Genomic DNA, 18,863 nt, shown 5'->3' with positions numbered 1-18,863 from the left:
CCAGAAATGTTTTTTATGGCAATCAATGATTGTTTCATGATCGCCATTACGGAGATTGGCTTTATATTCCATTTATTAACTGAACTGGAGTTCTACCAGCAGCCCTATCCCAGAGAATTTTTGGATTATTAATCCAGCGAAATTACCACTAACCACCAGCTGCCCAGTAAAGCCCATCATTATAAATCAAATATTAATCCATTAAAAATCTAGGTATAGATGTATGTTTAATAATGTTGCAGCGCATTTTGTGTCACTGAAAAAGGACACATTGATGGCATAGTTGAACGGAACAATACTAATCTTTATTTGTGTCACAACTGAGCTTACATTAACACTGCTATGAAGTTACTGTGAAAATTCCTTAGTCGCTACATTCCGGCACCTGTTCGGGTACACGGAGGGATAATTCAGAATGTCTAAATTAGCAAACAACATGTCTTTTGGGACTTGTGGGAGGAAACCTGAACACCCGGATGAAACCCACGCAGACACGGGGAGAATGTGCAGACTCCGCACAGTGACCCAGCCGGGATTTGAACCCGGGATCCTGGTGCTGTGAAGCAACGGTGCTAACCACTGTGCTACCGTGCCATCCATAAACTAAGTATCAGTTTGGCAACGATGATACACCTTGTTTGATTAGCTGCTGAAACATGAAGACCGTCTTGTTTTGAAGAAACAGTTCAATCCTGGCGCGGCCTGCCAAAGCCAGGCTCAGAAATTCACTTGCAACATACAAAGTTAGGAATCTTTTGCTGTGCCAGATTGTGAGAGGAGCTATCAGTACACAGGCTACTTTTCAGAGTAAAAACATCAGCGCTATCTGAAGGAAGTATAAATCACAGACAGACCAATTTACAGTAACAGTGAGCAATTCATTCAGACAAGTGGGAGAATTCTGCTGCACTTCTTCGAAACAGTGTCATGGCATCTTTTACATCGATGCAAGAGCTGCCTCAGGTTAACGTCTCTTTTGAAATAAAGCACCTCCAATAGTGTAGCACTCCCTCAATGATGTATTGAAGTTTCAGCCGAGAATTTGTGCTCATGATTCAAAAGTCAAGCTTGAACCAATCACCTTCTGCCTTCAGAGCCAAGAGGGCTAGCCTGAGTCACAGCTGACACAGAAAACACCCTGAAGACAAACCCAAAAGTTTCAGTCAAAGCACAAGTGAATGAGAATTTAACTTTCCCCTCAGCAAAGATATTTCATAAGAGAAAAAAAACAACAGAAACAGCGGGCAGGATTCTCCGTCCCGCCGCCGCACCAGTTTTCTGGTGCAACACGCCACTGCCAACAGAAGGGTCCTCCGTCCTGGCAGCCGGCCAATGGGGTTGCCCATTGTGGGCACCTCCATGGGAAATCCATGGGCTTGAGTACCCTGCCGGTGAAGTGGAGGATCCCGCCAATGGAATATCCAGTTTAGGGTTTCACCATTTTGCTAAAGTCCAGGGTCCACACTTGGGTGCAATATTTTTTCAAAGTGTCAGTCCTGGCGATGAAATCCGGGGAGAATCACATCGGCACTGCAGGGAAAAAAGCCTCAACAAAAAATTATTTTTTCCACGTGTTTCACACTGCGCTGGTGATAGCTTGTCTCTGATTCACTCGTCCCGGGAAAATTAGGCCGGGACTTTCTGCGCAACCCGTCAAGTGTTTTCGGCAGCAGAGTAGGCCCGCCAGCGGGATCTTCTGGCACCACCGTTGTCAATTGGATTTCCCGCTGAATGCATCCTTCGTCGCCGGGAAGCCCGAGGCGGGGGTGAGCCGTGGGTGGGACCGGCAGCCATCTCATGCCATCTCTGGCAGCCATCTCATGCCATCTCTGGCAGCCATCTCATGTGGTCCTGTACCACTCTCCCCCCACCCACCACTCCTCATGGTCCCCCCCACCCACCACTCCCCTGCTCCTCACATCGCCGCTCTCTCACCATCCACGCATGCCAGATTGACTGGCCAAATCCTAGCCAAAAGGCTAGAAGACTGCGTAACAGAGGTGGTCGCAGAGGACCAGGCGGGCTTTGCCAAAGGCAGCTAACCTCGAACATCAGGCGCCTGCTAAACGTGTTAATGACCCCATCAGGAGCATTGTCTGGCCTCTCTTAATTTGTCTATATAAATGTTTCTGGAACATACCTCTCCATTCACCTGAGGAAGGAGCAGCGCTCCGAAAGCTCGTGTTTGAAACAAACCTTTTGGACTTTAACCTGGTGTTGTAAGACTTCTTACTGTATCAGGAGAGAGAACACCAGAGGTGGTCGTCTCCCTAGATGCAGAAAAGGCCTTCAACAGGGTCGAATGGAAATACCTCAGAGGTACTGGAGCGGTTCGGGCTTGGAACAGGGTTCACCTCCTGGGTAAAACTCCTATACAACACTCCCATGGCGAACGTACGGACCAACAAGACCAACTCCCGATACTTCCAGCTGCGCAGGGGCAGCAGACAAGGATGCCCACTGTCCCCGCTGCTGTTCGCTCTAGCGATCGAACCATTAGCAATCGCTCTCAGAGCAGCAAAAGACTGGAGGGGGATCCAAAGGGGCGGCAGAGAGCACAGAGTCTCACTCTATGCAGGTGACCTGCTCCTCGACATTTCGGACCCACAAAGCAGCATGGACGGAATCATCGTGCTCCTGAAAGAGTTTAACGCGTTCTCGGGCTACAAACTCAACATGAGCAAAAGCGAGATCTTCGCGGTACATCCCACAAGGGGCGGGGGGGGGGGGGGGGGGGGGGGGGGGGGTGGCAGCACTAATGGGACTGCCGTTTAAACAAACCCGACACAAATCCACTACCTGGTGATCCAAATAGCCCAAATAGACTGGTAGACTGGAAAGAGATCCAGACGATCAAAATGGATATGCTGCTCAGGTACGTTTTCCTACTTAGATCCACCCCAATCTACATCCCCAAGGCTTACGGAAGAGGCCTCCTGCAAGGGGACCTCCCTCCGGGCCCTCGCCACGGCAGCACTCCCATCCCCACCCAAAAAACAGTCCAGCAGCCCGGCGGTGATAGCCACCCTCCAGTCCTGGAACCAACTACAGCAGCAATTTGGCCTGACCAAAATGTCGGACAAAGCTCCCATCTGCAACAACCATAGGTTCACACCAGCGCTGACTGACGCCACCTTTAAAAAGTGGGGACAGGATGAGGAATTGAACAAACGAATGTGATACAAAATGGGATAATTAGTTAGGATAATATAGAGGATACCCGGGTATAGGAGCCGGAACAAAGGAACTGAGCAAAGCATGGCCAGGAAGGGGGGAGGGGCAGTTGCTCGGATGAGAATGCCGAGTGAAAGGGGCCCCCCCAAGGGCTGAAGAATGTGAAGTGAGCCCAGGGCTGAGGAATGTGAAATGATCCAATCAGGGTATATGGCCAGGTCAAGAAGTGTATAGGGATAGCCTATGGGAATTTTGCATTCATTACTGTTGCCCTATTTGGTCGTATGTATGTGAAATTTGATGCAACTTGAATGTATCTGTCCAGAAATGTTTTGTCCCTTTGTTCACTCGCTGTTGAAGATCCAGGAGACATGGTTGTGTCCTGCTCTCCCAATAGAGTGAGTCACCCAGCTAGCTGGTTAAAATAAAAAATAATTGATACCTCAAATTTTATTGAGACCAGACTGACAGCAAAAGAATCAGGATTGTCAAGGACAGAGAAACACTGACAGCCAGGGACCCATACACGGACGGCAGGATCGCAACAATGGGCAAACTGACAGAGAAATTCCAGCTAGCCGGGTGAACGAGCAACTCAAAAACCCCCTACAAAAGGAGACAAGGACGTGCCCACAACCGCCATGACAGACATTACTGGAAGAGTTACTGGACACAAGCATCCTAGATAAAGGAAACTGTAGCGACATGTGTGACTGACTGGTAGAAAGGGCCGACACCGTACTGGACGAAACAAGAAAGAAATGGGAGGAAGACCTGGGGATTGAAATAGGGTGGGGACTCTGGAGCGAAGCACTGCATAGGGTCAACTCTACCTCCATGTGCGCAAGGCTCAGCCTGACGCAACTAAAAGTGGTACACAGAGCCCACTTAACAAGAACTCGTACGAGTAGGTTCTTTCCGGAGGTGGAAGATAGATGTGAATGGTGCCAAGGAGGCCCGACCAACCATGCCCACATGTTCTGGTCTTGCCACCGACTTGCGGGGTACTGGACAGCCTTCTTCGAGGCAATGTCCAAAGTGGCGGGGATGAGGGTGGAGCCATGCCCGAAAGTGGCAGTCTACAGGATATCAGACCAGCCAGATCTATTCCTGGGGAGGAGGGCGGATGCCCTTGCCTTTGCCTCCGCCTTGCTGATCGCCCGCCATAAGGGGGGGGGTCTGAACCTAAGAGAAAAGAAAGGCGAACCACAGGAGAAGGGGGAGGAAGAGATGAAGGAGGAGACAGGGAACAATAGAGGGGAACCAGAGAGGTTGGGGGGGCGGGGGGGGGGAGAGAGAGGCAAGGGAATTACAGCCGGAAGGAAAGCACAGGAAACGATAACAAACTTGGCATCTACAGGAGCAGAGAACAAGGGAAATCCGGGCCAAAGACAGGACGAACGGCTGAAGCGAAGATGAACACAAGACGACAACGACAGCGAAAACCGTCCGGGAGTAGCAAGCGACAACACCAACACTAGATCCCTTCGCGCATTGTCCTCTGTAATTGTTTCCCCGGTGCCTAAATGTATATGTACCCCCTCAGTTTCCACACCCACCACACAAACAGATGCCTACTGATGTGCAAAAAACAATATTGCCAATTGTGCAGAGCTGCTGCTGTTGAGCTAGCGCATAATACCCTATCAGTTATTTTATTTTAACTTTTTTTGTTGTTTGTTTTTTTTGTGCGTGTTCTCTTCTCCTCTATGTATATATATATATATATATATTCTATTTTGTGTTCATAACAGTAAATATACTTTGTTCAAAAACCCAATAAAAAACATTTATATTAAAAAAAAAGATTAAATGAACAGGTAAACAGTTACAGACATCAACAGAAAGAAAGCCAACAAAAAAAGGCAAAAATCCATGTACTTTCAATACTTCAATCGGAATATACTGCACAAGCCCGCTCCTCTCCCACCGGTACTACCCGCCATTTTGTCCCTTCTACTCTACTCTTACCCCCCCCCCCCCCCTGCTGACGCTCACTCTCCCGCAAAGAAGTAAATAAATGGTTGCCACCTCCGGGCGAACCCCTGTACAGATCCCCTCAAGGCGAACTTAATTTTTTCCATACCCAGGAAACTCGACATGTCCGCAAGCCACAACTCAGTCTTCGGGGGCTTTGAGTCCCTCCACGCCAATAGCATTCGTCGCCGGGCTGTAAGGGAAGCAAAGGCCCAAAACATCGGCCTCTTTCTCCCCCTGGATTCCCGGGTCTTCCGAAACACCAAAAATTGCGACCCCTGGACCCATCGCCACCCTTGTTTTTAGCACCCGGGACATGACGCCCGCAAATCCCTCCCAGTACCCCCTAAGCATAGGGCATGCCCAAAACATGTGAACGTGGTTCGCCGGTCCTCCCGCGCACCTAGCGCATTTGTCCTCTATCCCAAAGAATTTGCTCATCCGAGCCACCGTCATATGGGCCCGGTGAACGACCTTAAATTGAATCAGCCTGAGCCTGGCACATGTCGCGGTCGAATTTACCCTACTCAGGGCCTCTGCCCACAGCCCGTCCTCCATTTCCCCGCCTAGCTCCTCCTCCCATTTAAGTTTCAGTTCCTCCGTCTGGGTCCCTTCCTCCCTCATGAGCACCTTATAAATACCAGAGACTCTACCCTCCCCTTCTTCCCCCCTAGAGACTATTCTGTCTTGGATCCCCATTGGCGGGAGGTGTGGGAAAGATGGGACCAGTCTACGAACAAAGTCCCGCAACTGTAGGTACCTAAAATCATTTCCCCTTACCAGCCCAAATTTCTCCTCCAAGCTCCTCAAACTCGCAAAGCTCCCTTCCAGGAACATATCGCCCACCCCCGCCCGCCGCCATGTCCAAAACCCCCCATCCATACTCCCGGGGGCAAATCGATGGTTGTCGCAGATTGGCGCCCAGACAGACGCCCCCGTCTCCCCTACATGCCTCCTCCACTGGCCCCATATCCGCAGGGTCGCCACCACTACCGGGCTGGTGGAGTACTTGGCCGGCGGCAGCGGTAGAGGAGCCGTGACCAGGGCTGCCAAGATGGAGCCCCTGCACGAAGCCGCCTCCACCCGCTCCCAGATAGACCCCGTACCCACCATCAACTTCCTTATCATAGCGATGTTGGCCGCCCAGTAATAATTAATCAGACTCGGCAAAGCCAGCCCTCCCTCGCTGCGGTTCCTCTCCAGCATCGCCTTCTTCACCCGCGGGGATTTTCCCGCCCAGACAAAGCTCATGATCATCCTGTTAACTCTTTTGAAGAAGGACTGTGGGACAAAGAGAGGGAGGCACTGAAAAACAAACAGAAATCTAGGGAGGATTGTCATCTTTACAGTCTGCACCCTCCCTGCCAGCAACAGCAGGAGTGCATCCCATCTCCGAAACTCTCCCTTCATTTGCTCCACCACCCTGGCCAAATTTAACTTGTGCAGCCTGCCCCAGTCTCGTGCCACCTGGAGTCCCAAATACCGGAAATTTTCCTCAACCAGCCTAAACGGTAGCCCTCTCAATCTGTTCTCCAGGCCCCTTGCCTGTACCGCAAACATTTCACTCTTGGCCGTCTTTAATTTGTATCCTGAAAACTGGCCGAACTTCCTCAACATTCCCAGTATACTTCCCATCCCGGCCACTGGGTCCGACACATACAGGAGCAGGTCGTCTGCGTAAGGAGAGACCCTATGTTCTACCCCGCCCCTCACCATCCCCTTCCATCCCTCTGCGGCTCTCAGCGCAATCGCCTGCGGCTCTATGGCCAGCGCAAACAGCAGCGGGGAGAGCGGGCAGCCCTGTCTGGTCCCTCGGTACAGCCTAAAGTACTCCGACACTTCTCTGTTAGTCCTGACGCTGGCCCTCGGGGCCTGATATAATAATTTGATCCAATCCACCAGTCCCTCCCCGAACCCATACCGTCCGAGCACCTCCCATAGATAGTCCCACTCCACCTGGTCAAAGGCCTTCTCGGCGTCCATCGCCACCACTACCTCCACCTCCCTGCCCACCGGGGGCATCATTATCACATTAAGTAATCTTCTCAGGTTGGCCGCCAGCTGCCTACCTTTCACGAACCCAGTTTGGTCCTCCCCAATCACCTCCGGTACGCAGTCCTCCATTCTAACCACCAGTACCTTTGCCAGGAGCTTGGCGTCAACATTAATCAGGGAGATTGGCCTGTAGGACCCGCACGCCTCCGGGTCTTTACCCCGCTTCAATATCAGTGATATAGTGGCTTGCGACATTGTCGGCGGCAGGGTCCTCTGTCCCTTGCCTCATTGAAAACCCTCGCCAAGACCGGGCCCACCAGCTCAGAAAACTTCCTATAGAACTCTACTGGGTATCCATCCGGCCCCGGGGCTTTCCCCGACTGCATGGCCTTTAGGCCCCCCAATACCTCCTCCACTCTAATCGGGGCCCCCAGCTCATCCACTCGCCCCCCACCTACTGTTGGGAAGGTTAACCCGTCCAGAAACCTTTTCATCTCCTCCGGTTCTTCCGGCGGCTCCGAAGTATACAGCTTGCGATAGAAGTCCCGGAATACCTTATTCAATCCTGCCGGGTCCTCCACTTTGCGCCCCTCCCCATCCATCACTCTACCTATTCCCCTGGCCGCCTCCATCCTCCTGAGTTGCTGCGCTAACTGTCTGCTAGCCTTTTCCCCATGCTCGTACACCACTCCCCTCGCCTTCCTAAGCTGTTCCACGGCCCTACTCGTGGATAGTGCCCCCAGTTCCGCCTGTAGTCTCTGCTTCTCCCTGAGTAAAACCTCCCCCGGGGACTCCGCATGCTCTTCATCTATCCGACCCATTTCCCTGACCAATCTATCCATCTCTGCCCGGTCTGCCTTGGCTCTGTGGGCCCCAATTGAAATCAGCTCCCCCCGCACTACTGCCTTTAGCGCCTCCCACAGGGTCACCGCTGAGACCTCCCTGTGTCATTCACCTGCAAGTAATTTTGCATACATCTCCGAAGCCTCTCCCAGATCCCCTCCTCCGACAGCAGTCCCACGTCTAGCCTCCATTGCGAGCATTGGTAGCTCGCCGCCCCGATCTGCAGGTCTACCCAGTGCGAGGCACGGTCTGAGATAGTAATTGCCGAATATTCCGTGTTCTTTACCTCCCCTATACAATCCCTGCTTAGTACGAAGAAATCTATCCTGGAATATACTTTATGGACGTGCGAGTAAAATGAGTAGCCCCTTCCTGTCGGCTGTCTAGCTCTCCAGGGGTCCACTCCCCCCATTTGCTCCATAAACCCTTTCAGCTCCCGTGCCATTGCTGGGACACGACCGATCCAAAGCCGGGTCAAGGACCATGTTAAAGTCCCCCCCCATTATTAGCCTGCGGGAGTCCAGGTCCGGGATCTTCCCCAGCACTCTTTTAATGAAGTCCACGTCATCCCAGTTCGGGGCATATATATTCACCAGCACCACTCTTCTCCCCTCCAATCTGCCCCGTACCATCAGGTATCTGCCCCCCCTGTCTGCGGCTATGCCCTCCGCCTCAAATTGCACCCGCTTATTGATCATGATTGCCACCGCCCTGGACTTCGAGTCCAAGTCCGAGTGGAAGACCTGGCTAATCCAGCCCTTCCTTAGCCTGGTGTGGTCAGACACTTTCAGATGTGTCTCCTGCAACATAATTACGTCCGCCCTCAGGGCCCGCAAGTGCGCGAACACCCGCGCCCTCTTAACCGGCCCATTCAGTCCCCTGACGTTCCCGGTGATCAGCCTGGTCGGGGGGCACAACCCATCCCCCCACCACGCTGGTCAGCCATAGCCTTTCTCGGGCCGGCCCCTGGCCCATGCGTCGCGCCATTCCTGGCCCGCCCGTTGGCTGCCTCCACCCTCAACCTCCTTTCCAGTACCTATTTCAAGTCCCTCCCACGTCAGCAGAACAACCCCCCCCCCCCCACCTAACCACATCCCCCGATACCCCCACCCCTGCCATCCACTGGCTGTGAGAAAAACATGAGAAAAAAAACCCAAACCAATGTCCATGAACAAAGGAAAGAGTCCCAAATGTTCCGCTTGGCACCTTTGGCCCAGCAAACCGTTGAACAGCAGTCTAGGCCCATTCGGCGTACCTTCCTACGGTAATCCTCGGGCCCTAATTCGCGTCCGTGGGGCCTCTTTTTGGGACCAGCCCCTGATCCCTCGCAAAATCCATCGCTTCTTCAGACTCGGAGAAGTAGTGGTGTTGACCCTGGTGCGTGACCCATAGGCAAGCCGGGAACAGCAGACCAAACTTCACTTGCTTCTTGAACAGCACCTCCTTGACATTCTTAAATGCTGCTCGCCGCCGAGCCACCTCCTGGCTTAGATCCTGGTAAATGCGGAGGACACTGTTGTTCCACGTGCTGCTCCTGGCGCTCTTTGCCCACCGCAGCACCCACTCCTTGTCCATGAACCTGTGGAACCTAATCACCATCGGGCGGGGAGGGTCCGCCCGGCCGCCCCTGCCTCGCCTGCACTCTGTGTGCCCCCTCCAGCTCCGGCGGTTGCGGAAAGGCTTCGGCCCCCATCAGCTGCTTCAGCAGGTCTGCTACAAACGCTGCAGCATCAGCTCCCTCAGCCCCCTCCGGGAGGCCGACCATCCTCCGGTTGTTCCTGCGGACTCCAGCTCCTCCACTCTGTCTAGCAATCTTCTCTGCCGCTCCTTCAGCCCGTCAACTTGTAGCGCCGCAACCGTCTGCGCATCGGCCTGCTCCTCCACCACCTCTCCCAGCGCCTTAACTTTAACATCCTGCGCGTCCAGCCTCTGGTTCAGCTGATCCACCGCTTTCTGGATTGGGTCCAAGCTATCCCGCTTCAGCGCTTCAAAACTGGACTTCATTACCTGGATCATGTTATCGAGCGCCAGCTGGATTGCTGAGTCTGGGGTCCGTGTGTCCGCCATCTTAGGTTCCAGGTAAGTTTCTTCAGGTCCTTGCCTCTGTCCCTTTTTCTCTCTTCTCTTCTGCCTCCTGGACTCCCGCTGTTCCATGTGCCGCAGCCCTCTCCTCAGCACTTTCGCTGCCGCCTTCCTTCAGGTCCGTGGTCCCGCTATCGCGGGGAATCAGCCCGCCGGAGTGAGAGCCCGCCGAATGTGCGGCTCACTCGGACATCGCCGCCACCGGAAGTCCCACATGCATGGAAATGTTGACTAAATTGACACAATTGGCATCAATGAAAGGTAAGGGAGCTGATTAAACAACTGGCTTCCCCTTGTGGGCAAGCACAGCACACCTGATGCATGTGAAGTCTACAGTTTGTTTCTACTTCATCCTTAGCTAGGACCCTCATTCTCCCAGCTCTCATGGGCTGTGGATTAAATCAGCCTTCCAATTTGAACAGCCAACCACCTATACTCAATCCTTGACAGCCTGGCTTCCATAACCAGTGGCCTTCCAGACAGCTCATGCTCTCAGGCTTCAAAGTGCAGCCTGAATGTGGGGGTTCATTCTGACTGCACCCATCCTCCCCTCTGTCTAAGGGTCTTCAGCCCTCATGAGGCTGTGAACCACCCCTTGTTAGAGTTCCCACTTTGTCCAGGCAGCCTGGTATCTCACGGGACCCCCATCCAGGGACTTCACAGTCGCCCCTGTGCTGACCCTGTTCCCATCCACTTTCTAGCTGCTACTCTGGGAGGACAATCCCTCAGTGATGATATCGCTACAAGCCCAGCAAGGATACAGGAAGTGCTGCCTGGACACCAGCTGTCAAACCGAGAAGCCCCTACCCCCAGAGATGCCGAGACCAAACACACCCACCCCCCTACCCCATGTTGCACATATCTGCGTTGCCCACATCCTTTCAGTTGCCCCCTCTGAAACTGGAACCCTTGAGGGTGGTCATGACCTGAGCGCGAACCTTAGACACCTCTTTCGGAGGGAAGGTTGGCTGGTTATTGTTTTTGTACAGCTGTTGTAAACCACACCAGCAAGACATCATGCCGATGACTATTCAGTGAGGGGAAAGATCTTGCAGCGGGAGTGCTTACTAATGGTATGCTGATGTATTTAAATGAGGTTCCAGACCTCGCCCTCATGGTTTTGAAATCTTTTTAAAATGTAAATTTAGAGTACCAATTAATTTCTTTCCAATTAAGGGGCAATTTAGCGTGGCCAATCCACCTACCCTGCACATCTATGGGTTGTGGGGGCAAAACCCACGCAAACACGAGGAGAATGTGCAAACTCCACACGGACAGTGACCCAGAGCAGGGATCGAACCTGGGACCTTGGCGCCGTGAGACAGCAGTGCTAACCACTGCGCCACCGTGCTGCCCCCATTGTTTGGAAATCTAAAGATAAGACTTCAGGTTTTATCATTGAGATCAAAGTTCCAAATTCCTCTCATCAAAGCATGTTACTCCGATCGTATTTGCTCTGGAAAAAAACTTACACCTCTGCTCCTAATTTCCTTATTTTAACTTTATGTCTGCCACCAGTCCCCGGTGGAAAAGCTGCTGGGCTGGTTGCTTGATGTGGGCCTTTCCTGCTGCCAAATTAAATGCTGCTGTCAGCAGGATAAAAGCAGAAGGCCCACTTAAAGGCCACAATTGGAGGATGGGTGGGGAGCTGGGTCATGTGGGTAGGGAGGAGGCGGAATACTGCTGGTTTAATGTGCCCTGCCTTCAAATTCACCAGCAGGGAGGAAGTAAATCTAGCCCTAAGTTTGTTAATGCAATATAATTTTCTGGCATTGTTGAACTGGATAAGGAGATAGCGTACCAGAAGCAACAATGATGTTTCTTTCACTCTTTGGCAATTGATTAAATTAGTAACTTTATAAATAAACATGGCTTGTGCTGACCTGTATGTGGCTGCATGCATTACAGAATGGAACACTCCCCGAGTCATGTAATAGATTCTCAGGAATGAGACTTGAATCCAGTACCTTCTGACTCAGAGGCATGGTTGCTACCAACGGAACTATGACTGACAGCTTTACCATGGTTTTAACAGTCTTGCTAATCTTCTCTGTTGGCAGAAGGCAGATCAGTGTTGCTCTCTTCTTGTGGCACCCAGTGGCTTTTGTCTTCTGGGGACCCCATGATAATTCTTCTATGCAATGTGAAGTTGGACAGTATACAATATCAATTGGGCGGCACGATAGCACAGTGGTTAGCACTGTTGCTTCACAGTGCCAGAGTCCCAGGTTCGATTCCCGGCTTGGGTCTGTGTGGAGTCTGCACGTTCTCCCCGTGTATGTGTGGGTTTCCTCCGGGTGTTCCGGTTTCCTCCCACAAGTCCCGAAAGACGTGCTGTTTTGTAATTTGGACATTCTGAATTCTCCCGCCATGCTCCTGAAGAAGCGCTGGAGTGTGGCGACTAGGGGCATTTTACGGTAACTTCATTGATGAAAGCCTGCTTGTGACAATAAAGATTATTATTAAATTCCTAATGGTAAGAGACTAAGAGCTATGGAGGTACAAAGGGAATTTGCGAGTGTGGAAAGTAATCAAAAATGCTAATGAAATGCCCCCTTCTCTTCAGATGGTGTGGAATACGAAAATAAAGAAATTACCACAAACAGGTAAGTATGCTCTATGCCAATTAAAGCCACAATCATAAGCTTGGAAAGGGTACAAAACGTGAGCGGAAAGGGTACAAAACGTGAGCAGATAGGTCACAAAGGCCTGGACTTTGCAGTCAGCACAGAAATAATGGCATTTGTTGCAGATCTTGAAGAAAGCTGCCCACAAAGATCTGGTGATCTCTGAAATTCCCCTTTCCCAATGGCTGCTTGGATCTGGCGCCAAGTCAAGGATATAATAATAATTAATACTAATCGCTTATTGTCACAAGACGGCTTCAAAAAAGACACTGTGAAAAGCCCCTAGTCACCACATTCCGACACCTGGTCAGGAAGGCTGGTACAGGAATTGAACCCGCACTGCAGGCCTTGTTCTGCATTACAATGCCAGCTATTTAGCCCACTGTGCTAATGTGCTTGTGGCTATTCACAAGCGTCCAGCAACGCTGATGTCATCAGTCAGGGTAAGCAGCCAATTACATTGAATTATTCACACCAACAGCAAGCCAGGAAGTTAAAAACCACTGAATTCCTTCACGTTTAAATTTTCAAATGTTACAAAAAGTGAAATAACTGGGTCGCGCACATGGGATTAAGTAGAATCTAAAATTCCATACATAAGCTTCAAGAAATAAAAGTGTGCAATTATTTAACATATTGGAGAATGTGACATTCAATTTATATAAAATTTCTCTTTCAGGGGACTGGAATATGGTGTTGGGCCCATGGAGGTTTTTACTTCCGCGGGATAGGAAGTATTCACTCTTTGCACCGGTGCATTAGGTGTACTCGAGGTTTGACGTTTCCGTGGTGGGCAAGGCGCTGCTAGCTGGGGTAAAAGAAGACAGAGTTTTAGGCAATCGTGATTATCGGACCATGCTCCACACTGGGTGGACGTGGTCTTGGAGAAGGGTCCAGCCCAGAGGCCGGCGTGGAGGCAAGATGTGGGTTTGATGGCAGACCTAAACTTTTGCACTAAAATGGGGAACGTGATTGAGGAATGTGTGGAGTTTAACTGGAATGGGGAAGTCTCGCCGTCAGTGGTCTGATAGGCGTTGAAGGCAGTAGTGAGGGGAGAGGTAATTTCATTTAAGGCAAAAAAGTGTATAGGGAGGCTTGGGAGGAACGAAGCGGCTGATAGAAAAGATTTTGGAGGTAGTTGGCAGATATGCAGAGGACCCAGAGCCGGGACTTTTGGTAAGGAGGAGTTGTAGGCGAAGTTTGATCTTCTATCCAAGGGGAAGACGGTCCGGCAGCTCAGCCGAGTGAGGTGGGTCTATGAGTGTGGTGAGAAGGCCAGTCGATTGCTGGTGGAGCAGCTCCGTCAGCAGGCAGCAGCGAGGAAGTTCATGTGGATTAGGGATGGGACAGGCGGAGCCGGTGAATAAGGTTTTATAGAATTTACAGTGCAGGAGGCCATTCGGCCCATTGAGTCTGCACCGGCTCTTGGAAAGAGCACACTGCTTAAGCCCCCGCCTCCACCCTATCCCCGTAACCTGACCTAACCTTTTTGGACACTTTAGCATGGCCAATTCATCTGATCAGGACATCCACTGCTGTGGGAGGAAACCGGAGCACCCGGAGGAAACCCATGCAGACACGGGAAGAAAGTGCAAACTCCGCACAGTCACCCATGGCCGGAACTGAACCCGGTCTCTGGAGCTGTGAGGCAGCAGTGCCACCCCTAGTGTTTGATGACATGTTTGAGGGACTTGTGGAAGTTGGAGCCGCCGGAGGATGAGTCAGAGATGAGGGAATTTCTGGAGTGACTGGAGTGTCCAGAGGTGGGGGAGGAGGAGAGGGCGGGAATGGAGTAACCAATAGAGGTGGAGAAGTGCTTGAGGGTGCAATGGTTAGGGGATTATTGCCAAAGATGATGGAGCATGCATCCACTTCACTATTTCTTATAAAGGAAATGGATCTGTGGAGTGTGGGTCTTACAGGTCCATTTCTCTACTGAATGTGTATGCCAAGGTGCTGGCGAAGGTGTTGGTGGTGAGGTTGGAGGAGTGCCTTCCGAAGGTGGTGGGGGAGGATCAGATGAGGTTCATCAAGGGCAGGCAGCTGTCGCCGAATGTGCGGCAACTGCTGAATGTGGTGCTTTCTCCGGTAGAGGGAAGGGAGCTGGAGGTGGAGGTGGCATTAGATGCAGAGAAGGCGTTTGACAAGAGTGGAGTTATTTGTTTGCGGTGCTGGAGAAGTTTGGGATTGGGCTTAAGTTTGGGTGAAGTTGTTAGACAAGGATCCAACAGTATGTATGCGGACAAACAATATGAATTTGGGGTACTTTCCACTATTTCAGGGAACGAGGCTGAGATGCCCCATTTCCTCCCCTCCCCCTTCTATTCACGCTGGCGATCGAGCCCTTGGCTATTGTGCTGAGGGGTTTGGATTTATGGAAGGGCTAGTGAGGAGAGAGGCATGGTGGAGCATAGGGTGTCTCTGTACCCGGACGTTCTGCTGTTGTACATCTCGGATCCGAGCTCATCGGTGAGAGATATAATGGGATTGCTGAGGAAATTTGGGGCATTTACGGGGTACAAGTTGAATTTAGGGAAAAGTGAATATTTTTCTCCAGCTTCTCCAAAATGGAGTGGGAGGGTTATCATTCCGGGTAGCGACAACTCTTTTAGATATTTGGGAATGCAGGTGATGCAAGACTGGGCATGATTTTGTGAGCCAAACCTGGAGAGGGTGAAGGAGGACTTGGTAGGATGGGTAGTCCCCCCTTGTCGCTGATAGGCCGGGTACAGGCTGTAAAGATGAACATTCTACCAACGTCCCCGTTTCTGTTTCCAGTGTCTGCCGGTCTTTTTGAAAAAGTCATTCTTTAGGGGTAGTGGACAGGCTGATTTCGTCATTTGTGTGGGCAGGGAAAGTGGCCACGATAAGGAAAGCGGTGCTACAAAGAGGCTGGCAGTTGGTGGGTGGGGTTGACCCTTCTGAATTTGTTATACTATTACTTGGCGGCAAATGCGGAGATGGTGTAGGGCTGGAGTAGAGAAATGGAGGCTTTGTGGGTGTTGATGGAGGCGGGTTCTTGTAAAGGGTCAGGGTTGCAGGTGCTGGCAACCCAGGGAAGTACTTAGGTAGTCCTGTGGTGGTAGCCATGCCGAAGATTTGGATGCGATTCTGACAGCACTAAATTGAGGGCAGGTTCAAGGGTGATGCCAATAAGAAGAAACCATGGGTTTGAGCCAGGGAGGATGGGTGCGAGAGGTTCCGGGGATGGGAGGAGAGAGGGGTGAAGGAGATTAAGGATTTGTTTACGGAGGGGTAGTTTGCAAGCTTGGAGGAGTTGGGGGTGATGTTTGGGCTCCAACATGAGAAGGGCTTCAGATGTATGCAGGTGTGGAAGTTTGCAAGAAAGTTCTTCCCAAACTTTCCGGTGGCACTGTCCTCCTCGTAGCTGTAGGAGGTGCTGTTGTGGGGGTGCTGGAGGTTGGGGCCGTATCCGTTATTTACGGTAGGATCATGGAGGAGAATAAGGTGTCCATGAAAGAGATTAAGGTCAAGTGGGAGGAAGAGTTGGGCATGGTGTTGGAGATGGGATTATGGAGCAAAGTTCTGTGAAGGGTCAATGCCTCAACCTCGTGCGCGAGGCTGGGGTTGATTCAGTTAAAAGTGGTGCACAGGGTGCACTTAACTGCACTGGTTTTTTGAGGGGGTGGAGGATAGCTGCGAGCTGTGTGGGAGGTGCCCAGCTAATCACATCCTGCCCGAAGTTGGAGAGATTTTGGAGGTTGTTTTTCAGCACCATGTCTGAAGTTCTACACGTGGATTTGGAGCCAGGTACCCTGGAAGCCGTATTCGGGGTGCCAGACCTGCTGGAGTTGCAGATGGGTGCGGACCAGAAGTTTTAGCCTTCGTCTCGTTGATTGCTCGCAGGCGGGTCTTGTCGGGGTGGAGGTCAGCTTCTCCCCCGTGCCTCGGTGTGGAAGGGGGATTTGGAGAAGGTGAGATTTGCTCTGAGGGGGACAGATGAGGGGTTCTACCAGAGATGGGGTTTGTTTATCTTCCACTTTGGGATCTGGTTGCTGTCAAGGAGTGGGCTGGATGTGTTTATTTGTTGTAAACATTTTGAAAATTTGAATTAAAAAAGTGAAAATTGCCTCTGTTCAATGATTTCCCATTGGATACAGTATGGGGGGAGCTCAATAGCACACCCAGTGGACAAGAAATCATTGACAGCAGCTTCTAGATTTCCATGTTTAATTGCACATGTGCGGACTCCACAAGTTGCTGTCAGTTTCAGAGAAGTATTGGGACATTGACAGTTTTGATGTAATTACTACCACAAGACTCACGGCCAAAGGGTCTTTTTAAGATTTATTCACGGACGTCACTGGCCAGGTCAGCATTTATCAGGAAGGGCTTTCGAGGATTTTGACCCAGCAACAGTGAAGGAACAGCGACATAGGTACAAATATATAGACTATAGTTTCACAGAGTCTCCACCCACTTGTTAAATAAATCTGGGGATTAAAAGTATCCTCAAACACCTGATGCAAAAAATATTTTAAATAATTTACCTTGATCTTTAGATGAGACTAACTTCGACATCATTGATCGTAGGACAGGAAATGGCATGACAGCAAAAAGAGAAACGAGTCTCACTGTAAAAAAAAAAGTAAATTGATCGGTCAAACGTACTTTACAGAACAAAAGCCAGAATGTATTCATTGTGGGATTTCAAACGCCACAATCTTACTTATTTTCAAATTGCACATACCTGTTGTGACATCATTAAAATAGCTTGTACAGTTTATTACACAGAAACGTGAGGCTATTCTGGACTTGACTATTTCAATGTACTCCCCGTCAGCCTCTCACATTCTACCTTCTGTAAATTATGGTCATCATCTCTGCTGCCTGTGGTCTAACTTGAACCCGAGTCCCACTCACGAACTATTGCTGTGCTCACTGACCTGCAGTTGCTCCTGGTTAAGCAATACCTTGGTGGGACTTTTCCAGATGTTCACACCAATGGGACCTTCCAGTGGGATCTTCCAGGCAATCTCCGTGACGAGTTCCGAGGAAAATCCCGCCCCTTGTTTTTAAAAATACTCACCCTTATTTTCAAACCACTCTGTGGCCTCACCATCTTTATCTCTATGATCCCCTCCAGCCCAACATCCCCGAGACATCTGCATTTCTTCAATCCTGGCCACTTGCAAATCCCTGATCTTAATCGCCCCACAATTGGCAGCCATGCCTTCAATTGCCAAGGCTCTAAGCTTCCATGGCTCTCTTCCTGTCTTTATTCTTTTATGATACCCATTAAAACCTAATTCTTTAAACCTTGTTTTCGGTGTTCTGCCTTAATACCTCTTTATATGACTTACCCTCCATTAAGGACACGATACAAATTTCCACGTAAGTTGGCACTTTTCATATGCTCAGGTTTCCGAACAAAATGGGCCCTGCACATTTTGTTTGATACTCTTTATTATGTTTAAGGTGCTATTTAAATACAAGCTGTTGTCGTAGTTATTATCCTAGGTGGGACATGCTGACTAAACTTGAAAGCAAATTATACACAGTTTGCAGAAATTACATAACTGATTTCACTGAAACTACTTATGATATCAAAATTCTTTACTCCGGCCACGATGCTCATGATAGATTGAAATGTTCAGTCCCTTTAAATTATATTTTTCTAATGCTTTCCATTTCCAACTTTCGTCCCGTTCCTAGTGGACTCGCTCTGCATCACAAACCAGCTGTCCAGCCAACTGAACTAAACCGTAACGTAAATGTAAATGTTGCCATGGTGCCAGACCATATGCTGCTCTCACTTTGAGAGCCGACTGGTGGTGATTTAACCTGAGGGTCACCACACCTCAGGCGAGGGTCAAGGTTGAAAAGCAAACATAAAGGCGCCTATGCTGAAAACAACAACCCACAACAAAACTTGGTAGCTACATGTGTGGCACTCGTAGCAGAGCCTGCTTCTTAAGGATTAACCTCTTCCACTATCAGCACAGGTGCAGAATCTAAAGACACGCTATCTGAAATGGATTGTTTGCTGTGTGTCAGTCATCTTCATAGTTGGAAGGGTGTTAGAACAGAGGCACAGAAAGGGGGAAGGGGAGGATAGGACATAAAGGGAAGGGACGGGATCAGAGCAGAAGATAGGAGAGATTAAAAGACAAGAAAAGATGATTGGGAAAGGCAAAAGGGGTG

General features: G+C 50.5%; 1 protein-coding gene across 1 annotated transcript in view; it reads right to left on the bottom strand.

The window, feature by feature from the left end:
• Positions 1 to 18,863, bottom strand: part of slc46a3 (solute carrier family 46 member 3) — a 47,349-nt gene that overhangs the window by 14,784 nt on the left and 13,702 nt on the right. The window contains exon 4 of the mRNA XM_038818012.1: positions 17,210 to 17,293. Coding sequence (XP_038673940.1) covers positions 17,210 to 17,293 — 84 coding nt within the window. The remainder of the gene's footprint in view (positions 1 to 17,209; positions 17,294 to 18,863) is intronic.

This window comes from Scyliorhinus canicula, chromosome 14 (assembly GCF_902713615.1).
Source record: "Scyliorhinus canicula chromosome 14, sScyCan1.1, whole genome shotgun sequence".
Classification (NCBI taxonomy): Eukaryota; Metazoa; Chordata; class Chondrichthyes; order Carcharhiniformes; family Scyliorhinidae; genus Scyliorhinus; species Scyliorhinus canicula.
This window is presented reverse-complemented; position numbering and strand designations above follow the sequence as displayed.